At 41.2% G+C, this 23,513-nt stretch overlaps 4 protein-coding genes across 7 annotated transcripts; 2 read left to right on the top strand and 2 right to left on the bottom strand.

Annotated features, from left to right (window-relative positions):
- Positions 1–384: 384 nt before the first annotated feature.
- On the bottom strand, positions 385–5,192 carry lsm11 (LSM11, U7 small nuclear RNA associated). 2 transcript variants are annotated; one of them, XM_017698413.2, is made up of 5 exons: positions 5,112–5,192; positions 4,192–4,745; positions 3,940–4,079; positions 3,747–3,830; positions 385–901 (listed from the first exon to the last, which is right to left on the bottom strand). In XM_017698413.2, the coding sequence occupies exons 2-5, from the start codon at positions 4,649–4,651 to the stop codon at positions 554–556; spliced, it is 1,032 nt and encodes a 343-aa protein (XP_017553902.1). In that variant the 5' UTR covers positions 4,652–4,745; positions 5,112–5,192; the 3' UTR covers positions 385–553. The 2 variants fall into 2 exon arrangements, with proteins under 2 accessions (XP_017553902.1, XP_017553901.1); XM_017698412.2 differs by lacking the exon at positions 5,112–5,192 and adding an exon at positions 4,859–5,070.
- Positions 5,167–7,988, top strand: zbtb3 (zinc finger and BTB domain containing 3). 2 transcript variants are annotated; one of them, XM_017698410.2, is made up of 4 exons: positions 5,167–5,357; positions 5,667–5,746; positions 5,870–5,957; positions 6,049–7,988. In XM_017698410.2, exon 4 carries the CDS (start codon positions 6,062–6,064, stop codon positions 7,862–7,864), a length of 1,803 nt encoding a protein of 600 aa, XP_017553899.1. In that variant the 5' UTR covers positions 5,167–5,357; positions 5,667–5,746; positions 5,870–5,957; positions 6,049–6,061; the 3' UTR covers positions 7,865–7,988. The 2 variants fall into 2 exon arrangements, with proteins under 2 accessions (XP_017553899.1, XP_017553900.1); XM_017698411.2 differs by lacking the exon at positions 5,870–5,957.
- Positions 7,989–10,278: 2,290 nt separating this feature from the next.
- rnaseh2c (ribonuclease H2, subunit C) lies at positions 10,279–13,082 on the bottom strand. 2 transcript variants are annotated; one of them, XM_017698301.1, is made up of 5 exons: positions 12,981–13,082; positions 12,583–12,736; positions 12,369–12,481; positions 11,492–11,611; positions 10,279–11,375 (listed from the first exon to the last, which is right to left on the bottom strand). In XM_017698301.1, the coding sequence occupies exons 2-5, from the start codon at positions 12,734–12,736 to the stop codon at positions 11,352–11,354; spliced, it is 411 nt and encodes a 136-aa protein (XP_017553790.1). In that variant the 5' UTR covers positions 12,981–13,082; the 3' UTR covers positions 10,279–11,351. The 2 variants fall into 2 exon arrangements, with proteins under 2 accessions (XP_017553790.1, XP_017553791.1); XM_017698302.2 differs by lacking the exon at positions 12,981–13,082 and adding an exon at positions 12,862–12,969.
- Positions 13,083–17,442: 4,360 nt separating this feature from the next.
- On the top strand, positions 17,443–23,320 carry trmt12 (tRNA methyltransferase 12 homolog). The gene is made up of 7 exons (XM_017698418.2): positions 17,443–17,930; positions 18,015–18,195; positions 18,295–18,493; positions 20,656–20,806; positions 21,537–21,646; positions 21,727–21,884; positions 22,850–23,320. Exons 1-7 carry the CDS (start codon positions 17,878–17,880, stop codon positions 23,261–23,263), a joined length of 1,266 nt encoding a protein of 421 aa, XP_017553907.1. The 5' UTR covers positions 17,443–17,877; the 3' UTR covers positions 23,264–23,320.
- Positions 23,321–23,513: the final 193 nt, after the last annotated feature.

The raw sequence follows: 23,513 nt of genomic DNA on the forward strand, positions 1-23,513 counted from the left end.
AATTTAGTGAGTTTGAAATGAAAATAAGAGCATATTTATTGATGTATACTTAAGTTTTAGAAATGGCAACTCAGTCTAACATTCCTCTGTTCTATGCACATCACTGTCAGAAGAAAAGCACAAAATTATGCATTTGATAAAAGAAAAAGTTTCAGAATCAAAATCAAACGGTCTAGTGGACCTCTCAGTCTTCAAGTAAAAAGAAGCAGTACGTACTAACAAGACGGTCAACAATTATTTGATTCAATGAAGGACAAGCAAAATATCACTACAGCATTAGTGGCATGCTGACATCTAGTGGACACTAAGTGTTTTCTAAGCTACCACTGACTCTTTTTCAACTGTGATACCACAGCAGTAAGTAAATAACTGACCGCAAAGAACTATGAGTTTAATTCAGCTTTACTTCTCCCCCGACCTGTACAAGGAGCTCTACATACATATCAATATGATACAACATGACACATGAGTGTGATTTGCTGGCAGTCCTTACAGATGCTCTGTGAATCAGAAATGGTAATCATTTCATAAACCTGAAAAGAATGAGATTTCGTTATTCCAGCTGAACGTTAACAAGGAGGACATTTTCTCCCCGGATAAAAAGCTGATTGACATGACGTGTCCGCACTCTTCCATACACAACGTTTGGCTTGGGAACTTTGGTTCTCTGCTTTGAGCCAGCGTCAGGTACATGGATAGCCGCTGTGGCACTATCTGCTGGGCCCTTCCCACACAGCTGCTGTCTTTGGCCTCGATTGCTTTTGATGCTGCTTCTGGTGGTGTAGTGAGGCTCAGTGCTATGGTCAGCTGGTGTTGAGGTGTTAGTGGCTGCTGCTTTTCCAGAATCTTTCTGTCCAGTGCTGAGATCCTGGCCCTCTTGTACTTGTAACTTTTGAAAGAGCTGTAAGCAAAATGATTCAATAATGTGGTGTCATTTCAGCATATGCTAAAATTAAATCAGAGATTTCATGCTACTCTTCAAAAACAAGCAATATTTTCTCAAAGATTAAAGGTTAAATGTACAACTCTGTTTCCAAAAAAGTTGGGATACTGTGCAAAATGTATATAAGAACAGTGCAATGAATGAATGCAATTGAAGTGCAATTTCCACCCTACATTTGAAAATAGGACAAAGATAACAAATCAGAACTTGAAACTGAGAAATTTTAATTAATTTTGATGCCAGCAACACGTTTCAAAAAAGTTGGGACAGGGCAACAAAAGACTGGTAAAGTTGTGCAGTGCTTTTAAAAAAACCCAAAACACCTAGTGGAATCTCTCACAACTAATTATATTAACTACCATCAGGTCATTAACATGACTGGGTATAAAAAGGGACAAAAGGCTAATGACAAAGATTACCCACACGAGCATCACTAATCTCCTATTCGCAAGTCCAATAGGTTTGCCCCACTCAGTGAGACACTCTAAGACGCCTGTTGAAAGAGCTCTGGTTATAGGTGAAAATACACTGAACAAAAATATAAACACAACACTTGTTTTTGCTCCTGTTTTTCATGAGCTGAACTCAAAGATCTAAGACTTTTTCTACGTACACAAAAGGCCTTTTTCTCTTAAATATTGTTCACAAATGTGTCTAAATCTGTGTTAATGAGCACTTCTCCTTTGTTGAGATAATCCATCCAACTCACAGGTGTGGCATATCAAGATGCTGATGAGACAGCATGATTACTGCACAGGTGTGCCTTAGGCTGGCCACAATAAAAGGCCACTCTAAAATGTGCAGATTTATCAGACAGCACAATGCCACAGATGTTGTAAGTTTTGAGGGCGTGTGTAATTAGCATGCTGACTACAGGAATGTCCAGCAGTGCTGTTGCCCATGAATTGAATATTCATTTCTTTACCATAAGCCGTCTCCAAAGGCGTTTCAGAGAATTTTGGCAGTACATCCAACCGGCCTCACAACCGCAGACCATGTGTAACCACACCGGCCCAGGACCTCCACATCCAGCATCTTCACCTGCAAGATCATCTAAGACCAGCCACCCGGACAGCTGCTGCAACATTGTTTGCATAACCAAAGAATTTCTGCACAAACTGTCAAACCGTCTCAGAGAAGCTCATCTGCATGCTTGTCGTCCTCATCAGGGTCTCCACCTGACTGCAGTTTGTTGTCGTAACCGACTTGAGTGGGCAAATGCTCACATTCGATGGCATCTGGCATGTTGGAGAGGTGTTCTCTTCACGGATGAATCCCAGTTTTCACTGTACGAGGCAGATGGCAGACTGTATGTATGGTGTCATGTGAGTGAGTGGTTTGCTGATGTCAGCGTTGTGAATAGAATGGACCATGCTGGCGGTGGGGTTATGGTATGGGCAGGCGTATGTTATGGACAACGAACACAGGTGCATTTTATTGATGACATTTTGCATGCACAGAGATACCGTGATGAGATCCTGAGGGCTATTGTTGTGCCATTCATCCATGACTATCACCTCATGTTGCAGCATAACGATGCATGGCCCAGAGTACAGTGCAACTACTGCAGAGGCTGGAATCATTTACCTTACTTAAACAAACAGAGCTAGTTAAAATTATTTCCTCCTCCAAATCTTCTACTTGCATATTAGACCTAATTCCTACAAGATTACTCAAATGTTGCCAGAAATCACCAAGCCTCCTCCATCAATAATAAACTCTTAGCTTTGGCTATATACCAAAAACTCTCAAACTAGCACTAATTAGTCCTCCGATTACAAAATCTAATCTTGATCCTTGTGAACTATTGAATTAGAGACCATTCTCAAAAGGTTGTCTTGGTACTGTTTCAATTACATGTAGGCTTTGAATGACTTGCTCACTACATTCTGTCTTTATTTACATTTTGCACAGCGTTCCAAATTTTTGGAAACCTGGTTATAGAATTAAAATACTTAAGAGGCTTTCTAACAAAACACTAGAATTTATAGGCTTTTTTTTCATATTCTGCATTAGAGGTCTGAACTCCTGCAGGACTTCCATGGGTCCCATCACCGGTATCTTGCAGTGTTGGGATAATTTTAAGAGCTGGGAATGGGCAGTTTATTAGCCCTGTGAAGACAGGAGCAGGACAACACTTGCATGTAATGAAATCCTGAAAATTAATGAATAGCCCAAATGACATGACAATGATTCAATAATTAGTATATATAACTTGTGCATAAAGCAGCAAAATAAACTAATAAGCTCATTTTAAATAATTGTAAAGCAAGTCAACGACACAGGAATTGCTTTCTTGTAGCTTACAGTGGTGGAGCCTTCAGACAATCAGGCAGCCACAGCTGTGGAAAGTGCTCTTAATAACGGTAAATGAGACATATGGCAGCTATTTTCAGCCATGAACTAAAGCAGATGGAATCCAGCAACATTGGACTGCAGGTGGGAGCAGGGCAAAACTAGGTTGTGGGCAAGATGAAGTCTTGCAGGAGAAGGAGTGAAAAATCAAGTCTACCTGTGACTGAGCTAGGATTGGTTGGCACTACAGGGATTCATATTTGTTACATGATGTATTTGCATAAACATAACTAATTAAATGGAATCACAAGCCATGTCAAACCAATGAGGATGTCTAACATGACATTGATTCTGTCTCTAAAGCAGCGCTCACCAACCTTCCTTCTGTGGATCTACTTTCCTGCAGAGCCGAGTTCTAACCTGTATTTAACATCCTGCTTCCTCTCCTTGTCCAATGCATTTGATGCAGCCAATAAAAAGTGTGAATTGAGTGTTTGTCATGTCATACCCTTGTAACGGTCAGTGCCTTCTCATGATAAAAAGCCTCTCCAAGTAAGGGCTCCCTGTATGTTTCATCAACATCCACCATTGCCTAGCCACAAAGGAAAACAGGGATTAAAAAGACAATAATGGGAGTGAAAGGTATCATATTAAATGTCATTAAAATCATTATTATTAAAGCTGTAGCAGGTTGCATTTACTAGGTTCCAGAACTTGTCAAAGGCCACCACAAAGCCAGTGCAGACTCCACGAAGACCCTTGAAGGACCGAATGTGGACCTTGACTCTGATCCTCTCCTGGACGCAGCGGTTCAGCTCTCCTAAAGGACTGCCTTCATGCACTGTTAGAGAAAACATGGAGCACAGCCATGAGTCCCGAGAAAGCGAAACATACCGTGTGTCTCTTACACTCTACCATAAAACCAGAAGTTCAGAAAGCCCTGCTGTACATACGGGGCATCCTCGTAAGAACATTTTTACGAGCTTTCTTTCTTCGGCTTTGCTTCCCTCCAGTCTGCTCTCCGTCTTTTACTGGGTTGTTCACCATGAGTTTTTTCAGCCTTTCTATTCTCTCTGGGTCTGCTACACCCCTCCGCGATTTACGAAGCTTTTTCTCCACATTTTCAGGTTTTGCTCGGCCACGTCCTCCTTTAATAAAGCTTTCGTACTCAGCGACGTTGTTAAAGCACCTGATGTTGGGGAAGGGCAGCGGAACTTGGGGGGAGTACAAGGCAAGCAGCGGATCAAAGAGCTCTGAGCTAATGTCCAGTTTCTTATCGACATCATCTTCGTCAGCCTCTGTGTTTCCGCCGCGGTCCTGCTCGACTTGCTGTCCACCTGCGTTTAGCGCTGCAGTTTGACCACAAACAGCCGAACTGCTCTCACTCACAGCTTCCCTCTCATTTTCCTCCATGTTTGAAAGAACCGCAGACTCCACAGAGGTTTGTGTGAAGCCAGCGGGCAAACAGGTCACGACCGCCCTTCAACTTAAAAGTGGGAACGCGTGTCTAGAAGGAGGAACAAAAAGAACACAACGAAAATGTTAATAAATAAATAAATAACGTAAAAAACACATGCATGTAAATAACTGAAACACTAAGCTCGAATGACTTCATACTACCTAGTAGTTCACTGTGAATTTTTAGGTTTTTTTCGGATTGTGTACCGTATGTCCAGCAGGGACATACATGTTTTATATACGTGACTGGATCCTAAACATCTCTGCTAAACATATTATGCACTGTTTATGTGAAGGATCCGATATTTAAAATCTGCACATTGCACCGTGGATGGAGCAGGAACATGAGATTATGCCGTGTTAGAGCAAACGAGCTCCCTCATTGTTGCCAGTCGGACCGTTCACATTAACGCACCGGCTTCCCGTTTGCGCTCAGACAGCCAGCAGGCGGCGGACTCGGACTCCACACATAGCGCGGCGCTTTCGGAGGCGCTTTCAGGAGCCTCGTCTGCGCCCTTACGGAAAAGCACTCGGTCCTTGTGCCTCTTTACATTATATCAAAGCGACACGTGGTGGTGTTATTGTAGCTGTTGTGCTAATAGACGGTGAAACGGAGGACTGCCGTTTACAGCCGAGCCCCAGGAGCCCCCTCGGTGTCCCGGTACGGCCCGCGTCTTTGTTTTAACGAGTTTGCTTGTTTTGCTTTTCTGCTGGCCAGTTTATTGTGACTGGTATCCGAATCTCACAAGTCGTTGTTGTGCATTCACAGTTATACAGACTAATCATTACCAGATTACATACGGCTTTAATTGCATTTTGACGAAATACGAAATAAGCGAAGTGTTGAGGTTTTTGTTTCGTGACAAATTAGCTTGTCTGCTAGCTGCGGCGCATCCCTGTCCGCTGACTAGCTAACAGTTTCTCAGAGCTGTCTTAATTATGCTGGTTTTGTTTTATTTTATTTTTTCAGGGGGCATGGAGGTTTTAGTGCTGTATTCGTGGACTGATCGCCTTCCGTGGAGAGGAGAAAAAGGGTTCACATTTTAAAGGGTACAGCTGAGTAAACACACAGAGGAAACTGCCTGTAGTTTGAGTAAATTCATGCAAAACGTATTTATAAAAATATTGGATGCAAAATTTATAATCAGGTGTATTTCATCTGTTATTTACAAGATCAACTTTAGAAGGAAGAAAGGAAACCGTACACTAGGCAGATGCTATCCTGTTTTTAATCTAGACCAACTCCTTTGCTTGAGGCAAGGTAACGTCAGTGTTTTGCCTAGGATTAAGCTAGATTTCACCAGAATCTAAAATAAAAATGTTTTACTCTCTCTATATTTCACTTCTTACAGGTTACAGAAAGTCATGGAGTTCCCAGGCCATAGTCAGCAGCTCTTGGCTAGTCTGCGCTCCCAGCGCCTGCAGGGATTTCTGTGTGACTGCACTGTAAAGGTTGGCCCCACTCGCTTTCTGGCTCACCGTGCAGTGCTGGCTTCCTGCTCCCCATTCTTCCACATGTTCTACTCTGAACATCCAGTTGGCAATACATCCACAGTTAACGGAGGTCCAGAGAGAGACACTGTTACCATCAATGGGGATATAGTGACCCCTTCAGCATTTGGGCTGCTCCTTGATTTTATGTATGAGGGTGTGCTCCGCTTAGCTGCTCATCCCCCTCCAGAAGATGTGCTTGCTGCAGCAAGTTTCCTGCACATGAATGACGTGGTTCGAGTATGCAAGAAAAGACTGCAGGGCCGTGGACTGGCTGAGGCAGACAGCACCAGGGCAGAAGAAGGAGGGAGTGAGGCTGGGGGAGATGGCCCAGTGTTTGATGGTCCATCTAGAGAAGGAAGATCAAATGATGCAGGAGAGAGAAATGGTGGAAGGGGACCGGTAGCAGATGGCGAACAGGGAGCTATCATTATTTCAGTATCAAATGCATCCTTATTACCCTCAGTAACGCAGTGTCTACAGCCAAGCCAGAAAATATCTTCTCATGTTGACACAAAAACTGAGGCAATGGTGGGAGTACCCAGCCGAATCACACACAATGCTAATTTGGGCAGTCCAGACATGGCAGACACTACTCAACCAGGTATGGACTCTCTTCCAGCTGCAAGTGAGTCTGGGCCAGGCTTATACTCGTCCTCTCCTGGGCCTGTTAGAGCTGGAACTTCAACAATATCTGGTAGTCTCGAGTCTGCACTTTCAAGCCCTTGCAGCACAACAGAATCACTTCAGACAGGCACAGAAGCTCAGCCCAATGCATCTATTGTCATGGCTCTGGCCCATATGGACAACAAGCGGACTGGTGACTCTTCTCAAAATGTACCCAGCACCGTATTTACACATGACAGCACTGCACAGGGTAAAACTACAAAATCTAAATCGCTTCAGCGCAGAGGACAGAGTTTTGCTATTTCTCTACCACCTCAGCACACTCAAAGTCAGGCTGAAGGAAGGCAGTCTTCAAGAGGTTTGGCTGAACAACCACATTCTCCCGTAGCATTATCCTTAACAGGTAGAGGAGCTGAACGGGAGGAGAATGAAGAGGAAGGGGTGAAAGTAAAGGTGGAGGCTATTGTAATCTCTGATGAAGAACCAGAAGATGTGGAAGAGACACTTGTCAGGGTCAGAGAGCAAAGAAGAGATGCTGACTTAGAGGAAAGGGAGGATTATGACAGTACCCATGATGTGGAGATCACAAATGCTCACTTCATCCCTCCCCACACATTAATACAACTCCCTCATGATCACCAAGAGCCGCTCTCTTTCCCTCTTTCACCACATGGCCCTAGTGCTTCCTCTTCTGATCACACTAGCTTTCCATCCTCACTTTTCCCAACTGCCTCCCAGCAATCAGAGCAGCAGGGCATCTACTTTGAAGAATTTCAAGATTCTCTTGGGAATTATGTGGAAGATGTACCTACATGTAACACTTGTGGAAAGACATTTTCCTGTGCTTACACATTGAGGAGGCACGCCATAGTACACACAAGAGAGCGTCCCTATGAGTGCAGTTACTGTTACCGTAGTTACACACAGTCTGGGGACTTGTACAGGCACATAAGAAAGGCACATGACCATGACCTGCCAGTGAAACGCAACAGAACAGAGACTGACCCTCCTCCATCCCCACCGCTTCCTCCTCAGCCTCCCCAGACATAACTACATTGCTCAAAAAAATAAAGGGAACACGTAAACAACACAATATAACTCCAAGTAAATCAAACTTCTGTGAAATGAAACTGTCCACTTAGGAAGCAACACTGATTGACAATCAGCTTCACATGCTGTTGTGCAAATGGAATAGACAACAGGTGGAAATTATTGGCAATTAGTAAGACACACTCAATAAAGGAGTGGTTCTGCAGGTGGGGACCACAGACCACTTCTCAATACCTATGCTTTCTGGCTGATGTTCTGGTCACTTTTGAATGTTGGTGGTGCTTTCACACTTGTAGCACGAGACGGACTCTACAACCCACACAAGTGGCTCAGGTAGTGCAGCTCATCCAGGATGGCACATCAATGCGAGCTGTGGCAAGAAGGTTTGCTGTGTTTGTCAGCGTAGTGTCCAGAGGCTGGAGGCGCTACCAGGAGACCAATACATCAGGAGACGTGGAGGAGGCCGTAGGAGGGCAACAACCCAGCAGCAGGACTGCTACCTCTGCCTTTGTGCAAGGAGGAACAGGAGGAGTACTGCCAGAGTCCTGCAAAATGACCTCCAGCAGGCCACAAATGTGCATGTGTCTGCACAAACGGTTAGAAACCAACACCATGAGGATGGTGACAGCCCGACAGCCACAGATGGGGGTTGTGCTCACAGCCCAACACCGTGCAGGACGCTTGGCATTTGCCAGAGAACACCAGGATTGGCAAATTCACCACTGGCGCCCTGTGCTCTTCACAGATGAAAGCAGGTTCACACTGTACACATGTGACAGTCGTGACAGAGTCTGGAGACACCGTGGAGAGCGATCTGCTGCCTGCAACATCCTTCAGCATGACCGGTTTGGCAGTGGGACAGTAATGGTGTGGGGTGGCATTTCCTTGGAGGGCCGCTCAGCCCTCCATGTGCTCACCAGAGGTAGCCTGACTGCCATTAGGTACCGAGATGAGATCCTCAGACCCCTTGTGAGAGCATATGCTGGTGCGGTTGGCCCTGGGTTCCTCCTAATGCAGGACAATGCTAGACCTCATGTGGCTGGAGTGTGTCAGCAGTTCCTGCAAGATGAAGGCATTGAAGCTATGGACTGGCTCGACTGTTCCCCAGACCTGAATCGGATTGAGCACATCTGGGACATCATGTCTCGCTCCATCCACCAACGCCACGTTGCACCACAGACTGTCCAGGAGTTGGCGGATGCTTTAGTCCAGGTCTGGGAGGAGATCCCTCAGGAGACCATCCGCCACCTCATCAGGAGCATGCCTAGGCGTTGTAGGGAGGTCATACAGGGACGTGGAAGCCACACACACAATACTGAGCCTCATTTTTACTTGTTTTAAGGACAGTAGGATCAGCCTGTAGTGTGTTTTTCCACTTTAATTTTGTGTGTGACTCCAAATACAGGCCTCCATTGGTTAATAAATTTGATTTCCATTTATTATTTTTGTGTGATTTTGTAGTCAGCACATTCAACTTTGTACAGAACAAAGTATTCAATGAGAATCTTTCATTCATTCAGATCTAGGATGTGTTATTTGAGTGTTCCTTTTATTTTTTTGAGCAGTGTATGTACATGCCAAGTCCGAGCACAGCATAATCTTTCAGAAGTTTTACTTGAACTAGAAGGACTAAGACTATTGTAACAGTATAAAAAAAAGTGCGTGTTCCTAGGTTGTTTGGACCAACTTTGAGACTTTAATTGTTAATATACTGCCAGAGAGCATTTGGCATGTAATTTCCCACATCTCATGCAATACACATATACAGAAGGTATCCATTCACTTCTGCAAATGCCTTTTCGTATGAAGTTGTTGCAAATGTGATAAAATGGATAGTCTGGAAGTTGTAGTTCTCCCAATAAAGTACAGCTGGTTTAACATCCCCACTGAAACACTTAGGTTATGAAGTATTTAATCTATGCATCTATTTAGGTGGATATGATCTTGCAGCATTTTTGTTTGGGCAGCTGCTATTTTACTACTACTGCTTTCTAGTAAAACTGGCCTTGCAAAATTAAAGTTGAAGCAAATACCACTCAAATGGGTATTAAAAGGGGAATTTGACCGTTTCAACATTTCTTCATTATTGACTCACAAAGATGTAAGCATTCAGTGTGGTTTAGGTGTGACATGCTAGAGAAATTATTGTGTCTTGTTTACAGCGTTTTGGCAAACCAGATATCTAAAGCATTTAATGCCTATGAAAGCTCCCTGATTCATATTAGACTGGTAAGGCAAAGAAAACTGATTTTAATAACTTTTACCATCAACAATACATAAATTCACTGGATAGTAAATAAAATGGCTATACTTGTGTTGTAGACAAAGTTTGTCTACAATGAGCAAATTCTCTAAAATTTCACATCAAACTACTTTAAATACCTTTTCATCTTAATAATTGAGTAATGCAGACATTTTGAAAAATCTGGAATTCACTTTTAATAAAGGGTTTAAAGAAGAGTTTCACAAGTTATTTTACTTGATTAGTACATATAAAGTTCCAGTAACAAAGTACCAGGGAATTTAATGTGAAATATAACATTCAAAACCTGAGTGGTATATTAGACATCCTGCAAAGTTTGAATGAAAAGATGAAGAAACACTGCTCAACAACCTGAATTTGCTGATTTGCCAGACACAGATCCTTATTCTAATGAGCACACTTCGACATTTGTCTATCCAATACCATCAGTCTGTTATATCAATCAGAACTACATACAATGGTGCAAGCACAGAGAATCAAGAATGTTCAGTCCTACATGTATGAACCTACCAATGTGGTGAAGGAATTACTGTGGTAGGCTATGGTTGCTGTGGCTCACTAGTTAGCTTGAAGACATTTTCAAGCAGAAACACAAAGTTATAATAATAGCCACATGGAAGGGTCTTATATCAGCCATGTGTCTGGTGGTGATAAACTTTATATAACTTTAACATCATTGGGGAAATGCATAAGTACATACAGACATTGGAAAGGTGTTCAATGAGCCTATTTATGAATGTGAATGCATAGTGAGACCACAAGGCCAACACTAACATAATTAAAGCTGGGTTCCTTCTTGCTTTAACTAAACGTTATCAAACAACCACACTCAGCTCATCTTTTAGTTTCAATGTGCTCAAACAAAACAAAGAGTTTTTCTTAAATCCTTAAGTGAATTACAAAGTTGTTTGGTAATGAGGGATTACTACTAGGTCTTTTTTCCTTCCTGAAATGTGTACTGGTCAGCTTCTAAATATGTAGTAGGTTACCTGTAATTATGAACCAAAAATATTTGAAAAACAACTTTACAAAGTCAGTAATGTCTCTAATTTAATTCAACTCCATACACATTTGAAAGAAATGACAATTTGATTAAAAAAAAAAATAGCTGTACAACCAAGCAGCACAGAGCTCTCTTTTAGCCTGTAGTTCTGATAGTACAGAAACACATTTGTGGAAATGTAACTGCATACTGGGCAAGTCCCTCACTGATGTAATTGACTTTCAGCCATCCACTGGTGCATGTATCTGAAGAAAGTAAGAAAGTAATTAAAAAAAAAAATTGATGGAATTCTATGGCAGAACAACAGAGCTCATTCTGCAGTCTAATGTTCAGTTGTTTCATCGGTAGAAGTATAACTTACCATCTCAGCCAGTTTAGGCCACGCCATTGCCATCACAACACAGTCATCGGACGTGGGAGGGGTCTCCAAGTTCCAATATGTAAAGTTATGGAAAACTGAAGAAACCATAACTATTCTGTCCTACAAAATTACAAAAATTGGGACTATAAGGCATGTCTTCTGTAAATAAAGTATGTCAAATGTGAATTTACAAACTACAAGATGTATGCAATGTATTACGTAAGGGTAACTGCACTCATTTATCTGATGTTCTTCAATAGCACAAATTATGTATTTCAGTGTAACACCATGGCCATTTTTAAAAACAAAAGCACCACCCATTATTCTGTGATTTTTGTAAGACTGTCCTTCCAGATCTAGTAATCTGCAAATTATAGAATTGGGTTTCTTGATGGGTATTATCTTGAGTTTTGATTGGAGAAACCAAAAGATGCATGAAGTTAAAGAAAACAAGACTTTCAGGAGTTCCTGTAATCTATGCCTGACACACAGAGAACTCCCAGAAAATTGTGAAAATTCTGTGGCACTTTATTACCCCACCATGTCCAATGCATGGCACTGGACATGGTGACCTTAAGCTGATGTGCCTTGCCAACTTGAGCGGTCATTGTCTTGTCTATTACTGTAAAACGCCATTACCGGTCTGTAAAGCACTTTGAGCTGTCAAAGTGTATCTAAATCCAATCACTAAAAGGGGGGTCTTGATACTTTTGGACATACAGTGTACTTCTTTAACTGGCCATGGACCAATATTATAGTTACACGAAACATGAGGAAAAAAAATGCAGCATAGAGTTCAGTTAAATATAAATTTATACAAATAGCCACAATGATCCGCTGAAACCCAAGACTAGCAATTTGAACATGCTCAACTTACCTCTTGATCTGAAGATGGTCTCTGAGCCTCTTTCAGCACTAGTCCAGTGTAGCCCTGTGGACAGTTCACCTCCTGACCCTTCAGCCCACGACCTCTGAACGACACAGTCTTTTCTACAGTATCAGTAAGACAGACGTGTTACAGGGCGCGTTTAAAACTCGTCGCAATTTTTAAAGTTAGCTGGCTAACAAAAATTAACGTGTCGAGAACAAACCGCATTTGTGTTCTTTCACGGTTGGGCTGAAAAACATGGCCACATCAGCTGGCCCGTCATGTTCAACCTCGCAGGGTAAAAGGTGAAGCTGTGATTTATCCGCCTGGCTGAGGGAGCCGAGCTGGACTGCAGTCACACAGCCGTTCGCCGCCATCTACCAGCAGAAAACGACAGCAGTCAGACCATCACAGCCGCACTCAGTTAACAGTTCGCTTAGCTTAGCCGTCCTACACCACTAGACACATCTGGGACTAAAGGCTGAGATAATTACAGACTGACCAATAACTCTGCACTGGGTTTTAAGGCCCCGTATACGTTTACAGTACAGTCTGCATTCACACTAAAACAATAACTTTAGCTGGCGTTCAAGAACTCAGAGACGCCACCACAGATCTTACCTTGTCTGTTTTGGGCAAATCCGCGTCCTGATTGGACAGTCTCTCTCTTCGCCGCTGCGTCAATATTTTGGCGGGAAAATAAGGCAAACACTGCCGCCTAGAGGGCGGTTTGTAACTGCCAGTTACGTTTGCGTTGACAGAAACTTTCCCGAACCCGCAGTCCTACCAGAGCCGGTGTTGTACCGAATTCGGCACCCCTACCGCGAGATGCATCCCCTCACGGGAGCGCGCGCGCAGTCTTTTTCTCGAAAGCGGGGGTCATCCCTGTTTTACAGAATAGAAGAAAATTAGGAGGAAAATGACAGGAAAATGCTTTGTATAGCAGAACACTGGCCAGAAAATGCTGGTTTTTGCTAAATTAGTGATGCATCCCTGAAAATGTATTGCAGAAAACACATGCTGGCCCAAAGTGTGTATTACTAACATATTTCATAGTTCTATTCATAGTTGGAGTCGTGGGCTGGAGGTTAGGGATCTGGCCCTGTGACCGGAAGGTTGCCAGTTCGATCCCCAGGGCCGACAGTCCATGACTGAGGTGTCCTTGAGCAAGACACCTAACCCCCAACTGCTCCCCCGGGTGCCATGGATAGGGCTACCCACCGCTCTGGGCAAGTGTGCTCACTGCCCCTTAGTGTGTGTGTTCACTAGTGTGTATGTGGTGTTTCACTTCATGGAGGGGTTAAATGCGGAGGTGGAATTTCCCCGGTTGTGGGATCAAAAAAGTATCACTTAATAAAAAAGGTTACAGGGAGATTTGCTTTTCAAGTGAGTCCTCCTGTCAGGAAAAGAGCCCTCTGTTAGATCTGGCTGGGGGGTTGTTGCATCTATGATGCTTGTATAGGTTTCACATGTTGGTCACAATTATGTGTGATTAAAAACAGAAAGTTATAAGCAGGTGCCTTTTAAGGCAAAAAATCTGGCTACATCATTATTATGTCCGTGATACTTATACAGGTGTCACATATTGGCCCCAAATATGTTTTACCAAAAATGTTTCATAGTAGTATCAATAAACCTGCAGGGAAATGCACTGCTTCTCAAAGCTGACTACATTATCATTACATCCAGCATGCTTATACAGGTCATGCATATTGGTTCCAAATATGCTGAAAGGAGTAAGAATATTTTTCTCCAATCTATGTCCACAGACATGGCCGTGACCGATAGTAGAGGAGATGGAGTTGGCTATTGAAGTTACTGTATAACTGGATGAAAGGTGACCTTTTGGGAATCTTCAAGGCATTGGGCCTGAGACTCTTGTTGATAAGATTACCAGACACCATATCTTTGTTGACTGAATCTCATCAGTGACTCAGTTTTGTTTCTAAGCCTATCTAAGTCTACATTATAATAGTTTTGTTTTGTAATGATGGATCAGTAATTATATGTGTAGATTACGTATATTTATTTATGTATAATATGAAAAAGAAACTGCCTCGATGAAGTGTTAGATGGGAAACACATGTGAGGGCTCGCATCCCACCACTTTCTGTCTTTCTGTCTCTGTCTATCTGCCTTTCTCTATCTCGAGTCTCTTAGCCTTCTTGTTTTTCTTTAAGCTTTTCATTAGTTAGCCACTGTGTGTGTGGTTTGTGTTTTTTTCCTCTATCTTTATATTTTCTTTATTGTATGTTTCCTTTGTATGTTTGTTATCCTGGAAAATTTTTTTCTTATTACAATTCATAGTCTATTCTACTTGTGAAATTCTATATATGGTTTACTTTTTGGGGCATATAGTATCACAGCTCTACCACTTGACATTGACCCCCACTTAATTTTTTTCTTTTGACACAGCTGTGATTTGTTTTTAATCACACATATTTTAGACCAATATGTGACACCTGTATATGTTTCATGGATGCAACAACTATGTAGCAGGATTTAAGCGGGGGTGCATTTCCTGCCAGGTGGACAGCCTTAAAAGGTACCTGCCTATAACTTTTTTCTGTTGACACACCCATAACTTTCTGTTTTTAATCACACATAATTGTGACCAACATGTGAAACCTATACAAGTATCACAGATGCAACAACCCCCCAGCCAGATCTAACAGAGGGTTATTTTCCTGACACGTGGACTCACTTGAAAAGCAAATCTCCCTGTAACCTTTTTTTATGAATAGAACTATGAAATATATTAGTAATATACACTTTTGGCCAGCATGTGTTTTCTGCAATACATTTTCAGGGATGCATCACCAATTTAGCAAATACATTTTCTGGCCAGTGTTCTGGTATACAAAGCATTTTCCTGTCAATTTCTTTCTTTTGAGTCTACCATGAAATGATTTTAGCAGTATACATTTGCAAATGGTATGTATCCATGCAAGTTACATGGCAGCAATAAGAGTGTATCCCGATTTATAGTGGGTTGCATCTCCTGAGAGTTTCAGTGTCACTGCCTTTAGAGTGTAAAATCTAAAGAACCTGATACAGACTGGTGAGAAACATGACATGATAAGAAATTCATATGTATATTTTGTTGACAAATAGCAACGTACAAGTTTTGCTGCATAAAAGGTCAATGTAAACTGTTATGTTGTAGAATAAGTAAGCAGCGGTGTATGTGGGCTACACTATACTTCTGTATTACTATTTAATTAATGTAGAGTCACTTCTTTAGAAGAACATCTGGTGTATTTCTATTCTGTAAAACAGGGATTTATTGTGTTGTTGATCAAAATGAAAGTGATGTTTTGTAAGTTCTTCAAATCGCTATATGTACAGTAAAAGCGGATTCCCCCGCTTTCGAGCCAAAGACTGCAAAGAAAAGCAAAGAAAACTCACCTATATATTTCCTTTTTCTACAGCAAACAGGTTTGTGCAGCAGAAGGCGGGCATTAGTGCTAGAGCGGGATGATTGATTGGCGAGCGGAGCAGCTCATTGGCTGTTCGCGCTCACTGACGTCATGGACCTACGTGAGGCGCCGTTTTAAACTCCTATAGCTCGAGTTTAAAAGCTCTTAAAAATATAACAGCGGTGTTAAAATGTTTTATGATATTCACTGTTCAGGAAATTAATGTACTCCTTTACACTAAAAATGTTTAAGTTTATATTTATAAACTGTGATTTTTCTCAGATGCTCCATATCAACCCATTCATTTTGGACTCACTCGGGAGCGCCCTCTAGCGTTTGAGAAAAGCGGAAGACATTGCAGAGTGGTAATTCTCTCTACAAGTTCTCTGGTCCTACTGTCTTCTCAGCCCCCCTCGCCTCGCCTGGAGGGCACAGCAGTGGGGAGTGGGAATGAACTTTAACCGCCCCACAGTAAAGAGTAAGACTTACCACAACACTCAGCAGAGCACGGTTAGTAGGAAGGAGGAGGAAACAACATATAGCCTACATATACATATTTTGTAATACACTTAAAACTTTGTTTACACAGAAGACATTTCTCTCAAAAAACTTTTTTTTTTTTTTTACAAAATCTCAGACTGTAACGTTATGTGGTGAAGTTAAAACTAAAAAGTAACTATATTTATACCCTAAATCGAGTTGAGTTGTATGCCGGCAGACATCTGAGGGCAGATTCCCCAAATTAAACTGAACATTATTTTGTCTGCTTGTTGTTGTATATGTTTTTTTTTCTTCCGTAAACTCAGAAGTTTAAGCTCCTCACCTTGTCTATATGCTGAAGCGCTAACGCAGCACATGAGGGCTGTGTCCCCAACTGAAGGGCGCTGTCTCGATGCCTTGCTGCCCCGGGTCTCTTTGCCCGTCGCTGGTGGGCTTTTCTATGTCGTAACGAAAATTAAGGGACCGTATTGGACAAATATGGGCCGTGAAAAATGTAATACGCCGTTTGCTCGGTCTGCTGCGTTGTACTGTATACAACCTGATGGAAGGTACACTGCCCATTTCCTGTCAGAATAAAATCTTTAGTTTAAATAATCCAGTCCGCAGCCAATCACAACACAGCTAAACGAGCAGAGCGTCAGTCCGTAGCCATGGTAACGGCACCTTCTTCCTTACATTGGAGAGCGGCAGAGGTAAACAAACACGAACTCAAACACGTTTGTGTTTGGCCTTCTTCCTTTATGGTCAGTGTGCTTCACAGCTCTGTCACAGCTGGAGAGTAACTTCATACAGTACTGGAGGCGATATAATATAATATATATATTATTATTTATTAAGATTAATTAATTTAAGGTTTAAGCCTTTTGGGCTTCGGGGTTGGTCTTGCTAGAGAATGAACGAGTTATGAGTTCACAGAGCTTTTGTGCAAAGCTGTAATTTGTAAATGATAATCCATACAAAAATATACAAAGATACTAATCGTTGATTTTCTTCAACTAATACAGTCTTATAAGTTCCCAAATTAAAGGAATTTCCTGTGTGAAAAGATTAGATACAATTTCTGTTCATCTCCATTTACTCCCAGTAACTGCGGACTCGCTCGCGCACGCCCTCGCGTTTTTTCAGTCACTGTTGGTGTAACGGGGGGACAAGGAGGAGCATAGCCACCTTAATTTGGCTCTGCTTTGTTGTTGTGTGTCTGTTTCTTTGTTTCGACGTTAACAAAAAATCTAAATGAGATTGTAATTTACGCACTTCTATCTATTTATTATAAAGGTCGTCTGAATGGCTGAATGAAACTGTTTTCTACCAGCGGGCTGATTTTGTGTGATCTGTAACTCATGGCCTCGCTAAAGATGTCGCCAGGGTTGAGTAAGATGTAGATCCACGTGGAGACATCAGGAAAAATACAAGAACCTGACAGAAGCGAAAGGAGCTGCCAGCAGTGTGCAACACCGAAAATCGTCCGACAAGCGGACCACAGCGCACGCTGCTTCGTCCTCTCTCGCGTTTTAGCCAAGTGAAAACAAAGTGCAGTGTTCGTGAAAGATTTGAGTTTGAGGGTTTACTGGCCACGTTTTTTAAGTGACTGGATAAAAATGGAGATAATTCCTGCTTTGAAGGTGCCACAACGCTCTGCACAGCAATACAGGTGAAATATATCAATGTTAGCTTTTACCAGCGGCGACATACTGTTATTTCTATCGTGTTACCACTGTTTTCATCTTTTCTATAGACGACATTTGTTGGCAGAAGGTGTTTTAGACCTGCAGTACTGTGTACAAAAACACTCCAATGGAACAGTGACTCTCCCAGTCCTGCCATCCGCTCTACCGAACCTGGATCTGCGTTCACTTCACAGCGCGGTGGCTCAGGACAGTCAGGACAGCAGCTCCTGTGAGATAATTAATATACAGGTAGCCTCATAACATAAGCTGGGTAAAACAATTGTCGTACAGTTGTATCCAGAAAATATTTTTGCATTTGTTTGTTTGTTTGTTTGTTTAAATCCGAAGAGTCCTCAGCTGTCAAAAAAAGCAAAAGTGAAGTCTTGTCGAGAGAGACTTGTACAGGCCGTGCAAACACTAGTGGTTACCAGTGGAGAAAAATGGAGACAAGAACTAGACGATGACCTCCCGAGAGGATGGCAAAAGCATGGTGATCTGGTTCTGTTTAATGAAGGATGCTTTTCTCATACAATCTGGAGAGAGATTGGTAAGTTACACTCAACAACAGATTAATTATTATTGTTATTATTATTATTATCAGTAGTAGTAGTAGTAGCAAAACTGTTGTTTTGCTGCTAATAATAACACTACTACGAAGAAGGTATTATAATGTACAATAATATTGCACCCTGGGAGTTCTCTTTAGCTCTTTTGAGTACTGTATTTTGGCCTAGGGCTATACTTGGTCTTAGAGATTAAGCAAACACTGTTACTGTATTGTGATTAGCTTGAACTACACCAGTAAGTCAATATACAATTATACTTCACAAATAACTCTGATCTTCATCAATGATTTATCCATTTCTGTTATCATTAACATCATTAATAATTTACTTTTTTATGCCAAATTAAGATTTCTACATTGGTATCATTAGGATTATTCAGTAGTTATACAGGATAAGAGATCACAGTATGGTGTCATTTCACCCCACATGCCATATTTCTCACTACACAGTAATGTCTAAAACACTATTTGACAATGTCTATGAGCTGCAAAGAAATAATTCTACTAGCCACTTTTTCAAACACTTATCCGCATGACATTGTCAGGAAACTTCAAAGGCTGAAAATAACAAAATTATCTGTTTGATGAGCTTGAGTATGTGAGTAGTTTGCTTTTCCACATCAGGTGTTAGTGCTGTAGTTGATGGGGTGTCCGTGATTTTTATGATGAGCATTAGAGGGGCCCAACAGATTTCTCCTCTGCTAGGCCAACTGTTGTATTTTTGACATGCTTAATTGTGGGTTTTCTGTTCCTTGCATCTCTTCCTTCTGTCTTAGCTCCTCCTTAATAGTCACATACTAGAAGATATATGGACTGACTATTTTTGCACAGCTGTTTCTTAGCTTATAATGGGAGCCTTTCAGGTACTTAATTGACATCACTGCATGTATACATGTATACTCTACTGATTTGTATACATTTATTATTGAAGAGGTGAAGATGTGAACAAAATGAGCAAAGATGTGAACATATTGAGATGTGAAGTCAGATTGGTTGGATGTGAAATGCTCTTTTGTAGAGAAACTTGCTGAGTTAGAATTTTTCACAGTGGTCATGATGGGATTTGAGCGTCTGAAGACTTTCATGCATGTATGTAGGACACGTGTAGGTCCACTGGTGGTTTTGGATGGTGAATACAATTGTCAAATTTACGTTGTAGTCCTCACAACTCCTTGTTTTCAAACTTGCACACAGTTTGAAAAATCAGTAGAACTCCCTTTAAAAGAACTGATACACATCTGTTCTTGCAGATGGTGGGCTTTGATTGATTTCCAGGTCACAAGCTGAAGGTCATAGGAACAGGGAATCGAGGAGGCATCGGCTTTGTCTGAACTGTGATGAACTGTGATCCCAGAGGACTGGACACAAGCACAGTTTGGTGATTTCTCTCTTTAGAAGTGGATGTGTTCAAGTAGGGAAACCACCAAACTGCTGCACTCCAGCACTAAAAGATCTCTTCAGTCTAATTAATGCCTCCTTTATTCTTGGTCCCTATATTCTCTAGCATATAATTTTTTCGCACTACAGGAAAAACGGTGTTACCTACAGCCCATCTTGCTAAGAAATTGACTTGTGTTTCTTTCTCTTTATTCTGTTCAAGCAGGCAATAGCATTTTTTTAACCATTTTTGCTATTAGCTCTTTTAATCTAAATATAGGGTTTTTTTGTTGTTGTTTTTTTTTGGTACTGTTTAGGTTAATGATTCTTGTCTAGGATATATGATTTTATCTACTTTGATTTCATATAAAAATACAAAAATGGATTTTAAAAAATAAAATCCCCCCCCCCCCCCCCCCCCGCATAAGCTGGTGTTCCATGCAGTTGTTCCTCATCCTTTATCACAATGCTTAGAGCCTTGTCGCTTATAGTACGTCAACATGAATTTCTCAGCAGTATCATTTAGCCAGTATCTTGGGTTTGCTTTGTTTTGATACTTTCAGTACATTTTTCTTTCTGTCTTCTGATTTCTGATAAAAAAAAAAAACAGGAATTTGAAGAAGATCAGAGAACCTGAGAAGAGTAATAATGCAGTTACATAAATTGCACATGCAGCAAATTTAGGATTGGGCTAACATGCACACACTTTAACTTCATCTTTTTAAAGAAACCGTTAACTATTCTGAAGCTTTTTATTTTAATTTAAGGATCTGAACTGTGGTTGGCAGTTGCCCGAGCGCTGGGAGTGAAGCGTCTAGCACAGATTTACCAGATCTCCCAGGATGAGTTTCGAACGCCAATGGTAACAATGCTGTTGGGGGACAGCAGCTATGTCACACACATCGATAACCACATCAGGTAAAGCCTAATTACACTAGTGGACTGAAGAAAAAGGGGGAAAAAAAGCATTTTCCATAATATGGGCCCTTTAAGACTTGGTTTTCTTGCTTGAGCTACTATAATTAATTTTTTTAAATTAAAAGTTTACAAAAAAAAAACATTTTGGTGCACAAGTTAGTGGATGTGTGTTCATTTTAAAAAATCAGATGTAGAGCAGCCTGTTATACTTTGTTGTATACTTTATTGTTTTTCTTAAAATAGCTATCTTAAGTACCTACTTCATAGTTTGAATGACATTTAAGTTAACAAAATGATACTCACATTTCCCATTATTAAATCAAAATTATAATTGAATTGCTGTTAAGACTGTCATTAATGTATGAGGTCTTACCATTGTTAAGACTGTCACTGATACCAAGCAACAACACACAAAAAACTCAATATGACAGGATTCCAGTCTTTCATTATGCTCAGTAACAATTTATGCATTATTGTACATTGAAGATTATTCTGGATCAAATGGCCACTTTGCATATTCCCTCTAGCTCTCCCTGAGTGACCTAGCTAACAGAGTGAATCTAGGTCTGATACCCAGTTTTGAGGAGGGCTGGCCTGTAGCATGCCGTCTCCTGACATAACAAAAGCATTTTAACTGTTACACTCTGAAATGTGAAGCATAAATAATGTCAAAAATAAATGAAAGTGAAATATTATTATATCAATACTCAGACTCTAATTCAACTTCCAGGTATGAATTTGATGTCACCAAGTGCATGTTCTCCTTTGGCAACATCACAGAGAAACTGAGAATAGCCTCCTTCAACTGCACTGGCGAGACGGTTGTTGACCTGTATGCAGGTGTGCTTTTGTTTCACTCTGTCTTTAAATCAGAACACTGCACTTTGTCAGCTGAAATTCAGGCTTTTTTCCACTGTCAGGTATTGGCTACTTCACCCTGCCGTACCTGGTACATGCAGGTGCCGCCCATGTTCATGCTTGTGAATGGAATCCAGATGCAGTAGCAGCTCTGTGGCGAAACCTGCAGCTTAATAAAGTAGCAGACCGCTGCACTGTGCATGAAGGAGACAACAAACAAGTAAGGGCTACTGTTACTACATCAACTTACAGTAGTGTTATTTGCTCTTTATTCAGTTTTCTGCCACAGACAAGGATACACACAGACAGTCCTCCATCCTTTATTGAAGTTCTGAAACGGCTCATATCTTACATTTCTCTGTTTCTTTTTTCCCCTGATGTCTGCTTATAACAATTGTGTGCTTCATTTTTACAATATTCTAAGCCCTTTTCCCCTTTGGAATTCAACAAGCTGGTTTTCACTGTGCCTTTAAGACTGATATATATAAATAAGCCCTGTTTGGATGGTCTGCCCTGTATTATGTTTCATTTAAAAAACACTCACACAAAACAGTCTGTATAACTTCAGTGTGAAGGGGGCAGGGCTGAACTGCTGTAGCAGATATAGATAATCACAATGTTTCAAAATACAAAAAATGGGCTGAAAAATTTTGCAGCTTAGCTTCAATATGTAGATAAAATGGAGTGGAGAGTGATGATATTTATCTACTACATCAAGCTCTTTTGTTCCAAGAAATTGAGAAAATTCAGTTTTCTGTAATATGGGCCCTTTAAGAAATGATTTTCTTATTGTAATTCCATTTTTTTAAGTTTGCATAAAAACAATTTATTGTGCTAGTTGGTGGCTGCATGTTAATTAAAAATATCATATCCATAGCAGCTGGTTAGTAGTTTGTGGTTTTTCAGGTCATAGCAGCCTAAAATAGTCATCTCGAGTACCTACTTCATAGTTTGAGTGACATGAAGTTAACAAAATGACACTGAAATTGCTTCATTAAATCAAAATTGTAACTGAATTGCTGTTAAGACTGTCATTAACATATGAGCACCTACCACTGTTAAGACTAAAACAAACAAAAAAACCTATGACAGAATTATCTTTCATTATGCTCAGTAACAATATATGCATTATTGTTCATTGAAGATTATTCTGGATCAAATGGCCACTTTGCATATTCCCTCTAGCTCTCCCTGAGTGACCTAGCTGACAGAGTGAATCTAGGTCTGATACCCAGTTCTGAGGAGGGCTGGCCTGTGGCATGCCGCCTCCTGAGGAAAGATGTTGGCGGAACACTGCACATCCACCATAACATCACCACACCTTTCCACCGCCGGGAGCTTGAAGAGTGTTCTGACTCACGGAGGGCAGCTTCTGTGGAAGATGACAAAAGAGTTGTGACTGGATCTCTAAAGATCCTGAGCGACAGAGAAGTGTGGAATGCCTGGGCCAAAGACACAGCCAGCCACATAGGTACACTTCTGAAAGGCATCACTGGAGACGACTGGAGGACCAACATTCAGCATGTAGAGCATGTGAAGTCTTACGCGCCACATATCAACCACATAGTGTTGGATTTGGAGTGTAAACCACTTAAATAAGTTGGCAGACAATCTGCTTATCTTTTCTTTGTAATAATAAATGGACTTACTATTTAACTTTGCCTGGTGCTTTCAGTGTCTACTGATCACAAATAACAGTAAACAAATTTTTCCAGTGGCCATCTGCCCTACAGTGTTCATTTGAATTTTCCAGGGAGCAGCAGAAAAACAGGCTATCTGTGGATGTATGTGTTGTTATCTAATCATCAAACCTGCTTATATACCTAGTGTGTTGTAGTGCTTAATTATT

The sequence above is a fragment of the Pygocentrus nattereri genome, chromosome 8 (assembly GCF_015220715.1).
Source record: "Pygocentrus nattereri isolate fPygNat1 chromosome 8, fPygNat1.pri, whole genome shotgun sequence".
In the NCBI taxonomy this organism is placed as follows: domain Eukaryota; kingdom Metazoa; phylum Chordata; class Actinopteri; order Characiformes; family Serrasalmidae; genus Pygocentrus; species Pygocentrus nattereri.

Excerpts from the sequence above, each read along its gene's own strand:
- lsm11 (XM_017698413.2), bottom strand. The coding sequence starts at position 4,651 with ATGGAGGAAAATGAGAGGGAAGCTGTGAGTGAGAGCAGTTCGGCTGTT. Across the intron at positions 3,831-3,939 it reads TTGACAAGTTCTGGAACCTA|GCAATGGTGGATGTTGATGA; the intron begins GTAAATGCAACC and ends CTTTGTGGCTAG. Across the intron at positions 902-3,746 it reads AGGCACTGACCGTTACAAGG|CTCTTTCAAAAGTTACAAGT; the intron begins GTATGACATGAC and ends TTTTGCTTACAG.
- rnaseh2c (XM_017698301.1), bottom strand. The coding sequence starts at position 12,736 with ATGGCGGCGAACGGCTGTGTGACTGCAGTCCAGCTCGGCTCCCTCAGC. Across the intron at positions 12,482-12,582 it reads CGTGAAAGAACACAAATGCG|AAAAGACTGTGTCGTTCAGA; the intron begins GTTTGTTCTCGA and ends CTGATACTGTAG. Across the intron at positions 11,376-11,491 it reads GGCCTAAACTGGCTGAGATG|ATACATGCACCAGTGGATGG; the intron begins GTAAGTTATACT and ends TACTTTCTTCAG.
- zbtb3 (XM_017698410.2), top strand. The coding sequence starts at position 6,062 with ATGGAGTTCCCAGGCCATAGTCAGCAGCTCTTGGCTAGTCTGCGCTCC.
- trmt12 (XM_017698418.2), top strand. The coding sequence starts at position 17,878 with ATGGAGATAATTCCTGCTTTGAAGGTGCCACAACGCTCTGCACAGCAA. Across the intron at positions 18,196-18,294 it reads GTGAGATAATTAATATACAG|AGTCCTCAGCTGTCAAAAAA; the intron begins GTAGCCTCATAA and ends TTAAATCCGAAG. Across the intron at positions 20,807-21,536 it reads CACATCGATAACCACATCAG|GTATGAATTTGATGTCACCA; the intron begins GTAAAGCCTAAT and ends TTCAACTTCCAG.